The sequence below is a fragment of the Glandiceps talaboti genome, chromosome 22 (assembly GCF_964340395.1).
Source record: "Glandiceps talaboti chromosome 22, keGlaTala1.1, whole genome shotgun sequence".
NCBI classification, from domain to species: domain Eukaryota; kingdom Metazoa; phylum Hemichordata; class Enteropneusta; family Spengelidae; genus Glandiceps; species Glandiceps talaboti.
In genome coordinates this window covers 5,239,501-5,253,776 of record NC_135570.1, presented here as the reverse complement: position 1 = coordinate 5,253,776, position 14,276 = coordinate 5,239,501, and the positions used below count along the sequence as shown (strand labels likewise).

The following is a 14,276-nucleotide window of genomic DNA, read 5'->3' as shown; positions in this document are numbered from 1 at the left end:
AGTAGGTAGTGATATCTATGACTGAAACTCACAAATCTGTCCAATAATGCAAAGAATCTCAAAGCAAATTAGTGAAAATGTAGCCGGCAAAATATTTCAAGTAGGTGGTTAAATTAGCCAGCTACTGGCCCTTATTTACATCTCTGGCTCCTCCTATAATACTTTTACTACATGTATATATAATAATCAAATAGTAGTTGTAGCACATCAGATTATACATATATTTTTCAGTTTCATATTCTAAATCATACAGATATTTGAAGAAAGCATTTAGTATTCCTAATAATGCATTCACATTAAGTTGATTAACTGCTTGTGATGCGTACTGCGTATGGTATGTACACTGTTATCATTTTCACCAGGTAAGAATTTTACAACATTGATAACAAACAAGGTGAAATCTGGTTGAATTTTCTCAGTTCTATAGATATCATAATTTGGATCTCAAAAACAGATACAGGAAGACATATTGATAAAGAGTCGCAAAGACCCTGAGAATTTTCTTTATAGCCCTGAGGAACACCAGGAATTAGGGCATGGAATCTAACATAGATTTTGCCACCTTTCTACTATAACAAAACAAAATGGTGTTATCCTTACCAGGTCAACACTAGATATGTAGTACCAGAACCAGGGCAAGTAATTTGGCAACTTGCCAAATTTGAGTTCAACTCTAAATAGTTAGCTATAAGGTGATACTTTTCATTGTGGACGAGACTATTTTCCAAAAACATAGCCTGATATATTTATAACTACAATATTGGACAATGATGTGATGATAATTTGACAGTATGTATGTAAACTAAGGACCACACAGTAATAAATACAATGACAGTAGTACCATTTCACTATGACACATAATACACAAATAGCACCAATTATCAATCTACCTACTAGTGGTAATCAACCACAGTAATCATCATCAGTTTGTCCTGGGGAAGGCAGCAGTCACAGTACCGAAACATACACATGAAATAAAGTAACTTGGGTTGTATATTAACAGTATGCAATTTAGAAAGAGCACACATGTATAAATATTCTGAAGTTTAACTTCATAGCAAAAGTTTTTAGCTTTCTGTATTGCAGAAGAAAATAATTTCTGTATTGCAAGTACAAAATATATTAAAATTCTTTGTATACTCATGAATGAAAGTTACGAGGTTTGAAGACAACCCAGTCCCATCATAGGTCTGATAGTGCATACATAATGCCAGACAGGTGATCTCTTGGAGTTATCCCTATGATCTGGTGAGCAGCTTACTGGAAAACTGAGTCTGGGTTCCAGGATAAGTATAATTGCAAGGCTAAAACTATATACAAATTTAGTGTATATCAAAGTTTACCAGACTAATTCATATACATTAAAGTGCATGCAAAACTTCAAACATACGTAAATTTGAAAAATTCAGTGCCTAAGCCACTGAAGAAGAACACATGAACTTGATAATGTTGTGTACACCAAACAGCCCCAAAAATGACCTTCACCCAAGGTTTCCAAAATCTCACATATACACATTACAAAACTGTTCTCATTGAACAAATGGAGACCTTCACGGTAGTACCACATTTCCAAGGTTGTTATTAATGGCTGTTCCTTAAACTTAAATGACAAACAGGTTCTAGGTTAAATATGTATCTATGACAGTGTTTTTTGTAATGTATATCTTGTAGAACAATACAGAGGCGGGCAGCGGCTTTTATCAAACGACCACCTGCTAAACAAATCAAATGTCTGGATCTTTGGGATGATGTGCACAAAATAATGTAATGATGAGATACAATAAAATAGCCATTATAGTTTGATTTATTCAATATAATTTATAAATTGTTGTTACGTATATTTTACTCATTTATACATTCTGTTCAGATAAAGCTTGAAAAAAGTTAATCCACAACGAAAGAATAATCCTATGTAATTCTTATCTCTAAATAGCGCTATTACAACAACCTGGGATTGAAACCCTGGCCTTTAAAATGGAGTCATGCCTAAAGGGTTCTTCATATTGGGGTATCCTATGACTGTTTCATGGTTGATTGGTTCAAATACCAGGTTAAGTTCACAGCATTGCTTAGACTAGTGGATTTTGTGCGAGTCTTTTCACTTTCTGCACATACTGAGCGGTCTTTTACTCACTACATGTAAGAGAATAACAGATGTTGTTTATGTTAAGAGCAGTACGTTAACAAGGAAGGTGTATGTCAGACTTAACCTGGCCATATGTCTAACCTCTACTTAAAGACAGTTCTTGAGATTCATGAAGGATCGCACTAAACTAACTTCTAAGCTATCCAGACTGTATGTAAACCAGTTATAACTTCTAAGCTATCCAAACCGTCTAACTTCTAAGCTATCCAAACCGTCTAACTTCTAAGCTATCCAAACCGTCTAACTTCTAAGCTATCCAAACCATCTAACTTCTAAGCTATCCAAACCATCTAACTTCTCAGCTATCCAAACCGTCTAACTTCTAAGCTATCCAAACTGTCTAACTTCTAAGCTATCCTGACTGTCTAACTTCTAAGCTATCCAGACCGTATATGTAAACCAGTTGTAATTTCTAAGCTATCCAAACTGTCTAACTTCTAAGCTATCCAAACTGTATGTATAAACTAGTTGTAACTTCTAAGCTATCCTATCCAGACTGTCTAACTTCTAAGCTATCCAAACCGTCTAACTTCTAAGCTATCCAAACCGTCTAACTTCTAAGCTATCCAAACCGTATATGTAAACCAGTTAGTATGTCCTACTGTATGTTTAATTAATAAACTTGTCCTAGGTTCACAGCTTTATATCACTACTAATCTCATTAAGTATTAGTAAACTTTACTATGCTATCTACTAGCAACATTCATAATAACCCTAATCTTGCTATCACATTGGAGATTAGTATCCTTATTTTAGTGTGTGTACAAAGGTAATGGTTAAACTATGATCGCGAAACTTATTTTGGTGAGCTGTTGTTCTAAATAAATTCTACACAGGCTTAATTGACGCATGTTCATCTATATATGGCTGTAACAAGCCTTGTTATGCAATTGTTATTTTTCAATAACATCTCTAGACAAAGGGCTTTGCTCACCACAACTGTCTGATTTAAATGTATTTACCAAAGCACATTCATCAAATTATGATATACTGTAATTGTGTCCATACATTTTGCTTTTATAAACAGTTCTGGAATTTCTTGCCCCTAGGCTTCACAAATATGAAGAGAGTTATATGTGCAATGAAATCTATATTTACGATAACATATTTTGTGTACCAGGTGGAAAATATACATGAAACATAGTTTTTTTTTGGAAAGTCTGTTATTGAAATAGAATATTTATTAAATTTCATCTTTTTTTATATATTATATATTTTGAAAATAAATTTCAATTTTTTATATTTGTATTACTGGTGTGATTATTGTCTATTTTACTAGATGAAAATGTTTATATTATGAAAATCATGACTTGTTATTGCAATATCATATATTATGAAAACCATGACTTGTTATTGCAATATTATATACATGTATTATGAAAACCATGACTTGATATTACTATATCATATATTATGAAAACCGTGACTTGTTATTGCAATATCATGTGTGACTGAGTCATACATGTTATGGTAGTTGCTACCAGCGTAGTAGTGGGATGGTGTATCATATACATGCACAGTGCCGAATGACTCACATCTCCCCCATCTTGTTTACATGTCTTTGGTGAGGCCTTCTGTGAATGTAGATTTGATACCCACGTCATGACATCATTATGAAGACCGAAATAATCATCAAAAGTGTGGGAAAATTGAAAATCTACAGAGCATACTTGGCGTGTGGCCCACTTTTTATTTAAGTCGCAGACAATACTAAGCATTCTTGACTTTTGTCAACAATCTTAATTTGGCTGATTTCCAAACTCCAAGCCGGCAAGGTAACAACACTCTGTGAAGGTAGGCCACATCTTGCTAACAACATAAATAAAACTATAATGTATTGCACTGCTAGCCGGCTTAGCTGCCCTGGATTATCAGTCTGGCCTTCTCTCAATATGTCCTTAACTCACTACCCGCAGACATACACAGAAGCAAGTTATATACTCCTAACTGGCTTGTTCAGGGTTGTAAGCAGGTAAAATTCTCATAACAGTTCCTCAGGCTGTGTACATAAACACTGACCAGTCTTCAAACACTAAAAAACACGATACTTGTTCACCTATGGATAATCGATTTAGCCTCTTTTTTTTACAAATTCTTTTTTTTTTCAAGATGTGGTGCTACCTATTCAAAACAATGGCAAAGTATGCTAGATCATACACAAAAATTAAAAATACTCTTTCCATAGCAATAAATTTACCGAGTCCATTAAATCAATAACTCTTCTGTTTAGCTTCAATTCAAACATGGTTAAAAAAACTCACAATTTACATCAACGATATCACGATGGTGTGTTTTCAGAAATTTCTATTTTCAACACTATATATGCCCAGTACCATCAGACTAGTCTATCCAGTATTATTTGTATTTTCTGGCAAACGTTCAAGTATGTTAACTCTAAGTGGCAGCCTTAATGAGTACTGCTACAAACAAGTCTAATGTAAAACAATCTAACAGTCGCCCCTGGTCACACATCTGTAGAAATCTTTTATACCTGAAACTAATGGACACCTAGTTTTTATTCTCTCTCATTTCACAACTTTTTATCCAAACAGAAAAACAATCATACGCCTACCAACAGCAAAACAACCACCCTGATAAAAAAAAAATCTGCATTATCAATCTGAAAACTAACACAACTTCTTAAAATATTCAATTTACACACACACCTACCAACATCAAAACAAGCATCGTGACAACGAAATCCGCATGATCGATCCTGGAGTTAAATATCAATTAAATTTTTATTTTTACAATAACACGCCTACTTCCAATGTCACGTAATCCTTAAGTTAATAGTCATTGAAACAGAAAATCGTAATCATTAACATACTTGCAACATCTAAACACCCAACCAGAAAACAAACCTTGTTAGCCATCATGCTAATACCAAATAAATAAAATATCCACCACATATTTTAAAGTGTCACTGCTTGTTTGACAAAATGGCTAAAAAGCAATTATAGACTTGCCTACTTGCAACATTAACCCCCCCCCCCCCCCCCGAACCATGGGGGTTTTGAAGTCGCTATTTCCTCATCAAAATCCCCATTCGCTTGGATTCTAGCCTATTCCGCCCCTTCCCTCCCTTCCTCCCTTTCCCATATAAAAATCCAAATTTTCATATTTCGTCAAGTTAATATATATATTTCACAAACTCTATTGTTCAGCAAAATAACATGCCATTGGAGTACAGGAAAGGGGTTTTTACCAGTATTCGAAAAAATCATCAGAAAACATGAGTTATGCAAATTCAAATCATTAGAATACGTGTGGTCAAAGCAGGTACTGGTACGTTGGATTAACAATATTATTACTAGAAAAAAAAAACATTCAACAATATTACTATGATATTTTATGGAAATTACTCCTACAGTAAAATTTAAATGGCACAAAAAACAGCTCTCTCTCTCTGTACTTCAGACTGAACTGACCTCTCTCTCTACCCGATAGAAATATCCCTATTCCTTTATCATTATAAACTTGACAACTAAAATTTCCAAAATTTTAGCCCCAACTTCCTTAATCAATGGCAATTCTGTGATAGGGGAATACCTGGTATAAGGTGGGCCGGGGAGTAACTTGTTTACTGGTTTTGTATTAAAGGTCACTGGATCCATAATGCAGGTAATTTGCATGTTTACATCTTTAGGACTTTAACCTCTGAGAAGTAATCACTTTGCTTTCATCACACCCTGTCATATTAAAATCATATTTTGAAATTTTAGGGATAGGTGTAGCAGCATGATGAGGGTGTAACCTTGGTTAGTCAGGTTGTTTACAAAGGTGAGAGTTGTTCCTGTCACTGCCTTATTTATGTAGATGAAGACACACCATGAGACAAGGTGTGCAGGCATGCATGCTACAACGAAGTGTTTGGTTATTGGCTTTGAACCAAGTGCTTACATACCAACATAGTCAGTCAGACAGACAGACAAACAGACAGACAGACAGACAGAAGAGCCAGATTACTCTGTTACGGTCAAATTAGATGAAAGTGGCATACAGCTTGAACCATATCATTCTTGTAGCAACATTACTACAGATACTACTTGTGTTAATACCTATTGTTTCGGGATTTCATCTCCCAATGAAAAGGCTCCGACAAAGGCTTGAGTTTACAGATAAATCAATTCTTACTCTATAACCTCGATGTCTTCATTGTTATTGGATCTCACAGGGTGGCTTTTTTATTCCCCCTTGGTGTCCTCACTTAATCTGTATGAGTTCAAGCCGCCTTTGATCAACTAACAAACATATACACACATTGTCACAGTAGGCACCATCCAAAGATATTAAGTTGATAACATTTTTTACACTCTTATAGCTCTGCAACTTCCCCAAGAAAATATTGAATGTATGAAGTGTCTGGGCGTACTATTATAGGTTTAATATAACTCAATGTGTCTATCTTTTCTTTTCAGGTGTTGTACTTTTATAACTGGAGAAAAAGTGATACAGTAACTTCAATATATTTAGCCTTGATTTTCTACCAAGGTTTTTTTATTTTGACATAGTAATATCTTTTCACCATTTATACTTCCACTACAGTACTCTAATATCATATCTCTTTATCAATGTAGTTAAAGCAATCTACTAGTTCTACAATTCCATTCAGGATCACAATGTGCAAGACAACATGAACGTATTTGAACAAATAATACACAATTTATGCACTGTCTTTATGCGTTATGATAGCTCAGAGATTTGGCTACCTAACTTGACATACTGGCTTGACAGCATATGTTCTGGTGAATAACATTTTAAAGCCAAATCTCTGGGTTAACTGACGACAATGCATATCTACGTCATCAGTTCTGCCATACTCAAAATATGAATTAAATCATTCAACAGAATCATTATTTTTTCTGATTTTTCATACATGATTGAATCGTTTTTCCAAAATTGCTCTTAATTTAGTGGGTGACATCACAGTTTTATCACTACTCTTCGACTTGTAGCAATAAGACTCCTTAAGTCACTCATATTTCATAGTCCTGACAAGCAAAAAATATCAGGGAATAATATCTAATTCTCTCATACATTTCAGGTTTTTATTTGGTTGTGTTCTTTCTCATCTCATTTTTGAATGCATTAAATGTACCTTGCCTTTTGGGGGATAATTGGTTATTACAATGACAGGAACTGGATTTAACATTTTGTAGTGTTTTTGTTTCTTTTTATATCAACAAAGACTAATTTATTTCAAAATAACCCTAAAAATTAAGTACTTGAGGTCAGCACAACAGGGAGATGTGTTACAAGAGAACAGACACTAGCAAAGCTTTCCTGCCAAATCTACAAAATTAATCTTGCTGAGAAACATTAAATTTCAATGCTGTTGCTATAAATCAAACATTGTGAATTGTATTGTCCTGGGATAAACTGACAAGAGGGCTAATAAATGACATTGTCCGTCATGTGATGAATGCTCTTATCAATCTTGGAGAAAAAAAAACTAATTTTGCTTAAGGAGTACCTTGATGACATTTCTTTTTTTAATAAAAAAAAATGTTACAGATTTTACAACCTACAAGAAAAGCTGAACTTTCAAACTTATGAATATCGTGTTTCTAAGCAGGTGATTGTGAATCTACCACTTTCAGCTGTCCCTAGCCAATTTTTCCTTTGTTCATACTATGTTGTCTAAATATGAACACGAAATTTGAGTTCCTGCTCATTTTTCATTTCTGTTGTCATTTTTTTAATCAGATGGATCTTAATTACATTTCCTTCTGAGTGAGTAAATGTTTTGACAGTGACAATTTATCTACTCTTATCGTTTTATTTTTTCCTGCATCAGGAAAAATAAAAAACAACAGCATTATTCTTCCCTGAGCATTTGCAGCAGGATGTGGTTAGCCACTATCTCAATGCCTTTGACAAGCACATTAAAATTCAAGAAGTTTTTAGTTTCAACACACCTTGGCTGTCTTAAGTTAATGGCTATTGTGTGCAGTTCGTTGCCACTATTTGTGCATTTTTCTCAAGTGTTTACTTTCGCTTTGAAAACATCAAGTTCGAGGTCCTGATATCTGGCCGTTACTGGAATGGGGTGTGTTAATCTGAGGCGGCCTTTATCCTGTGATAGATTGGAAGTGTGTGTAATTTACATGGTAGCAGGCCAGCCATGCTAAGCGTACACAATCACAATGTTGTTTACTGTGATTGAAAAGAGGTGCAGTGTTATTACTGAATAGAAGCATGGAAGCTCCTGACAGCAGCATATAATCAACCAGTTGTATGCATACATTAAGAAATATTCAGGTTTTTTTTCCGCATTTTGCATGGGCACTAGAATGAAACATCAGTCGTAAAATTTGACGGCAATCTGTTTTTCACAAATTTATATGTTGCTCAATGTTTACATATGTAAACATGGGTGCTGATGCCAGTAAATCTTCCTAAAAACACATCCCCAGACATCAAAACAAGTTAACATTGTCAATTTTCAATGCCGAGCGTGGCCTTTCTACACTTGCGATAACCGTCAGTCACAGAATAACAAAATGTAGCTAACATTAAACATTATTTAGTATTGCTACTCTTTCGGGGTGGAGACTTCAGGGTAAAACTGAACAAGTATTCGTTGGTAAATAGGGCACGGCTTTCACGTTGGAGGTGATTAACGTGTCTGGCACACGCCTCTTCCTCGAATGCGGTGTTTACTACAAATTTTGGTACGCAGAGACCGACCGGATGTCAGTTACATTCGTTCATAATCGGTCAGGTATTTTAAGTAAACAACGTATAGCACACCTGGTCAATCTGTCTAATTTTGGCGACTTGAATTTGTAAGAAGTCCTTACGGATTATCGAAGTCGAGAGAAAATCAAGAAAACAAGCGCTGTCTGAGTGTAATTCTGAGACAATAGTACTCAAACGAAAATGTGAGCGTGTGAATACCATGACACAAAAGCACAACAAAGCCAAGAATGCATGTGAATGAAAACTCACACACACTCGACCCACACACACCGTGCCGCATACTACACTACAGTGCACTTTACCTGCGACGGGACTTGACTTCTCCAAAACGCACCATCTCGTTTTCCACTGTGGAAAAAGAACGATACAGTCAGCAAAAGTACTTCCCGTTTTTCAAATTAGCAAATAAATGAAGATTTTTAACGTATCCTACCTTCTTGCCATCGCGATATTTGACGAAACCTTGCATGAGTATATTTGGATGGTCCGCCATTTTGTCACTTCAAAGTTTCCCATCATTCATGGATTGAGCGAACTTTTCCAGACAGGTCGGCGCCGAGAGGGCGCTCTCATCGACGTAATTGAGTTGTTTTTCCCAAAAAGTTGGCTCGCATTTCGTTAAATTCATTTCCCGTTTCGCAACTGCGTGCCAACAAGGAAGACAAATGTCGGTTTATAATGAATATAAATGAAAGCTCTGCGATTACTGAACGAGAAGAGAAATTAACCTTTACGGAGAAACGAGTTTGTAGCAACCACATGACGTCATGGGGTAAACAAACCCGCCGTTTTTAGTGCGGTGCGACAAACTGATGAACAAAGACATGCAGCCTTGTTTATGAAGACTTGGCGACTGTTTTGAATATGTGTCGTTGAATATTAGTCGTTTCAAATTTTTCCTCGCGACCAATCTGAACTGTTTCAAACGAAAGTCAGTGGGAGGAGAAACAGCGAAGTCTACAGTGGGCGGAACGATCGATGGGGAAAATCCTGACAACAACGAAAAAGGTTTTTCGAAAGTTGAAAACTGATGAGGTTGGCGACATGCCGCAAATAAACAAATGTTAAAGCGCACGTTTCCAAATTTGACGACATGATGACACGGCTTGAACTCTATCGTCGTGACCTTGAAGGTATTTTCATTTTATTTCCTCGCGTTTTTTTCATCGGGTAAATTTCACGAGATAGCAATCTCACATTTTTTTTCTGTCAAAGAGATCCGTGCTTAGGTATATCTTTTGAGAAACCAGACAATTCGAAAAAGAAACGTGGAAATGCCTATATCAACTACAAAGCTTTTGCATTCGTTCATTTTCGACCAACAATTCTCTTTGTTCGTTACGAACTGTGGAAAGTGAAACGTGCAAAACAGAACGTCAATGAAATTGGAGAGCTCAACAAAAAACAAAGGACTGAAATGATGGACTGCAAGACATGACACATTTATCTAAATCCTTCAAGGCTTTTTTAATAATGTAAAAGACATAAAGAAAAACTTTCATCCCTGTGAATCATTGTTCAAATTATTTTTGACGTCACCGCCGTCAATTTTCTTGACGTCACAACAATCTCCTTCAACCATTTTGTTCTGCTAGAAAGGATATTGCGGGTATATTGATAAAGTCAATTGGTCGTGCAAATACTTACAACCCGATCAAGGGGTCGTAACATGCACGTTGCTGAAATACAAAGATCACCATCGACAATATTAATCGCATTTTTTGTCTTGAATCTCCGTCTCCCTTTCTCTCCTTCGCGCGCGCGCGCGCGCGCACACACACACACACACACACACACACACACACACACACACACACACTCTACACTTTTGAAAAGACTCGAATACTGACTCGCAACCCTCTCAAAGTTGTTGTGTTTCTATTTTCCGCCGTTTTGTGCGCATTAAAATACGACATGGCGGCTCAAATCAATCTGCAACTGGAGAGTGCCATTAGCTGTACAAGAGTCTCTCTCTCTCTCTCTCTCTCTCTCTCTCTCTCTCTCTCTCTCTCTCTCTCTCTCTCTCTCTCTCTCTCTCTCTCTCTCTCTCTCTCTCTCTCTCTCTCTCTCTCTCTCTCTCTCTCTCTCTCTCTCTCTCTCTCTCTCTCTCTCTCTCTCTCTCTCTCTCTCCCTCCCCCCACAACACACATTGTTAGCATGGACTTTCAAATAAAAAATCAACTATGACCATCCCGCCATTTCACGGTAGCTGTCAAAAAACAGACAGAGTGTTACGCCGTGTATTCCTTGTTGTCGCCATGTCTTGTACCTGCAGGGCGAGTTAGGTACGACTGACGACTGTGATTTTCACACCTTGGTGTAAACAATGAGGCAGTGTCAGACATCGCCGATTATTGGTGTAGCTAACGACGTTGTATTAATGGTATCAAATTTTCATTTCTAGTGCAAGTTTTCACAGCGTATATCCATTCTAAAGACTTCCATTGTACGTAAACAGAACGTGAGCATGAAGAAGAGAGAGTTGGGTTGCAAACAATGAACAACAATATGATGACTAAGAAAAATACCATCAACTTTCAAAAATGGGCAAAACAAACGAAATAAACCGTATATGTATTCAAATGGAATAAATCAAACACTTTATAAAGCTTTGGTGATTCATGTAAAGCTTTGGTGATTCACGTGTACGTGTTCAAATCTGCGACAGTAATTATACCGGGTTTCGCTCCGTTTTCTACTAAATTGATAGACCCCAGTTTTAATTTTTCGCCATTAAGAAAAAAGAACAATTATTTAAAAAGAGCAAAAGTACATCGTAAAAAAAATGAAAACTAAGTAAGCTTTTATTGCGAAAAAATCAGTGCTACAAATGGCGAGCTAAGACTAAGGTCACGTAATCCGGATCCACCGAGGCTTATGTAGAAAGTTGACAGGTTTATGTATGTTATGTCTAAAGATATTTGGACACAAAAATGCTCGTTTGGCAAGGAGAAAATTTAATAGAGTTGTCAAAATGTCGTTGAAGTTGCTATATCGACATATTAGGACGGTCCTACAATTCGAAATCTCGTACTTAAAATCTTGTGTTGACATTCATGAATAGAACGGAACAAACGAGATCTCGTCAGGGTTAGGCGAGAATTACACGAGATCGACCGGGTGGCTATGGCTGATAGATCATAGCGTTGCCAAGAAGCTCGTATTTTTTTGAAATGTTTGAATGAAAAGGCAATTATTGAAAAATACTGTTTATTTGAGAAAAAAATCATATCCCCCTTTGAATACCCGTTATCTCCTAATGGAACGAACAATTCAAATATGAACATGGTTGAGCGTCCGTATCAACAGGTGGTTGTAGGGTTCCATTTTGTATTAATTTTCTAAACCTCCAGCCCCCCTCCTCTTCTAAAAAAAGTATTTCCCACATCGTTGCTCAGGGGATGTCGTCACGCACAAACTATGCTGGCATACCGCAAGCGATTGCGGGGAATGTGTTTTTGTATCCAGGTAAATAGACTCATCAGCAACCGTGGGAAAGCAGGGTGTAATTTATAGTGGGCGGACCAGCATAGATAAATTCCATCGTCTCCCCGGGCGTACTAGCGAAGGACGCAAAACTTTATGTATAAAGAAAAACACTTTAGTTTTAATACCAATATTCTTTACTTGCTGTAAGATTGTTTATTTATGCATTTAAAGTTATAACACACTTCTATTAGCGCGTGCGAGGTCCTTGGAAGGATTCTTGGGGCATCGTTTTGCGTCAGCCTGCACTGATAGTATAAATGCGCCGAAAGTTAGCCCAATCTTAATATATGTAATACTTGGCGTTCAAATACAAAATAATATTTCTCAACAAGATAACAAGTCGTTATTACGTAACACTGTCAACTTGTTTTGCTCATAAGTTTACCATTCTCAAATTCTACCGGTTTGTTTTCGTTAACCGCTCTCTTATCTCTGTGGGTGACATCGTTAACGTTGTCGTCAAAATAACTGTCCGGTGAAGCAATTTTACAAGACACACTATCAAACAATCATAAAGGCGTATAACTACATAGTAACACGACTACATCGTGCAACGAAAAATCCATTTGTGTGTAAACTAGTCAATCGTTTTACGCTTATCTTTTTTATACAATCAACCTTCTGTATATTCGACCCAGCCCACGGCATGGCAATCCTGGGGATTCTAACTTCGATGACCCCGAGCTCACGGACCGCCGTATTTTGGAGTCGAACGCGTGATCCCTCTATACTGCTATATATCATTCGGTAAGGTAGAATGACAATGATCGTGCTGTACCGTGACATAGACTGCCAAATTAAACAGATATCGTAAAAAATAAACAAGTGATTTCTCAATAGATAACGTATAAGGACTAGACTATAGATAACGGTATTGTTGTGATGAAATGTAAAACGTAGACATCACAGACACGTGTCTTTATGCTGGGATGGTTTCCCAAAGGTATTACCATACACAACAAGAAACTGTCAGATCAACCCTCCTCCCTGACACGCCCTCACCCTTTTAAAAATGCATTTGTTTACACCTTTGCCACGTTGAGTGATTTCACAAAACAGCCATGCATGTATGGATCGTATAGATGTAGTGTGGGAATCTTACTGGATGTCCCCCTCGAAGGTCCAGGATTTGACCCTGACCTATTTTTTATCATGTCTTGTAGATGCGGGTCAGTCTCTTTCACACCTTGATGGCAATCATTCTGTTCTGAGAACACAACTGATGTTAAAACTCTGATAGCATCGTAAAACTGTTATGGTGATACTGATGCTGAAAAGTTTACCATCGTTTCAGCACAATCGTCCTGAAGCAAACTTCGTCTTACAAATGATTTTATTTGGAAAAAGCTCAGTTATAAAAAAAAATGTGTGAAAGACAGTTGTCTGGCTGAGCTATAGGAAAGTATAGTCGTTAACAAAAGAATGACCTCATGTAATCATTATGGCTTCATTGATAAGATAACACTAATGCGAGAATCGATCCGGGATATGAATCATTGGCTCCAGTAAGACGGGTTGCGAGTTCTACCTTTGTCAAGTATGTGACTTTTTTTCTGACTGATTTCTTTAATGCTTAAAAAAATACGAAGAAACGGAAAAAAATAAGTAAATGATTTATATACATGGTGATAGAAAGATTAAAATGAGCAGAGCATTCACATAGAAATTTATGGATCCTGGTACAAACGCTCAAATGAGGCCATACGGCATATCGCATACGCATAATGAAGTGCGCCCTCTCGTGTCGGATACTGTAACAAATAAGCAAAAAACGACAGCGTCTAAAATTTGGTAGGTACCCAGCTTTCAGCATATTGAAAAGATCACAAGGCAAATACAAGGACGCAAACTATTAACATCATATTTTGAGATTTCAGTTGAAATAGATGATAACATTGAACAAATTATGACTTCAACTGAATATCAATAACAAAAC

At 36.6% G+C, this 14,276-nt stretch overlaps 1 protein-coding gene across 2 annotated transcripts in view; it reads right to left on the bottom strand.

The window, feature by feature from the left end:
• The window catches only part of LOC144451910 (uncharacterized), a 51,666-nt gene extending 41,938 nt beyond the window's left edge, over window positions 1–9,728 (bottom strand). The window contains exons 1-2 of one of the 2 annotated variants that reach the window (XM_078142812.1): window positions 9,285–9,728; window positions 9,154–9,199 (exon numbers count right to left, since the gene is read on the bottom strand). In XM_078142812.1, the coding sequence (XP_077998938.1) occupies window positions 9,154–9,199; window positions 9,285–9,344 (106 nt within the window). In that variant the 5' untranslated portion in view covers window positions 9,345–9,728. The remainder of the gene's footprint in view (window positions 1–9,153; window positions 9,200–9,284) is intronic. The other variant, XM_078142813.1, reaches the window with a different exon arrangement.
• Window positions 9,729–14,276: the final 4,548 nt, after the last annotated feature.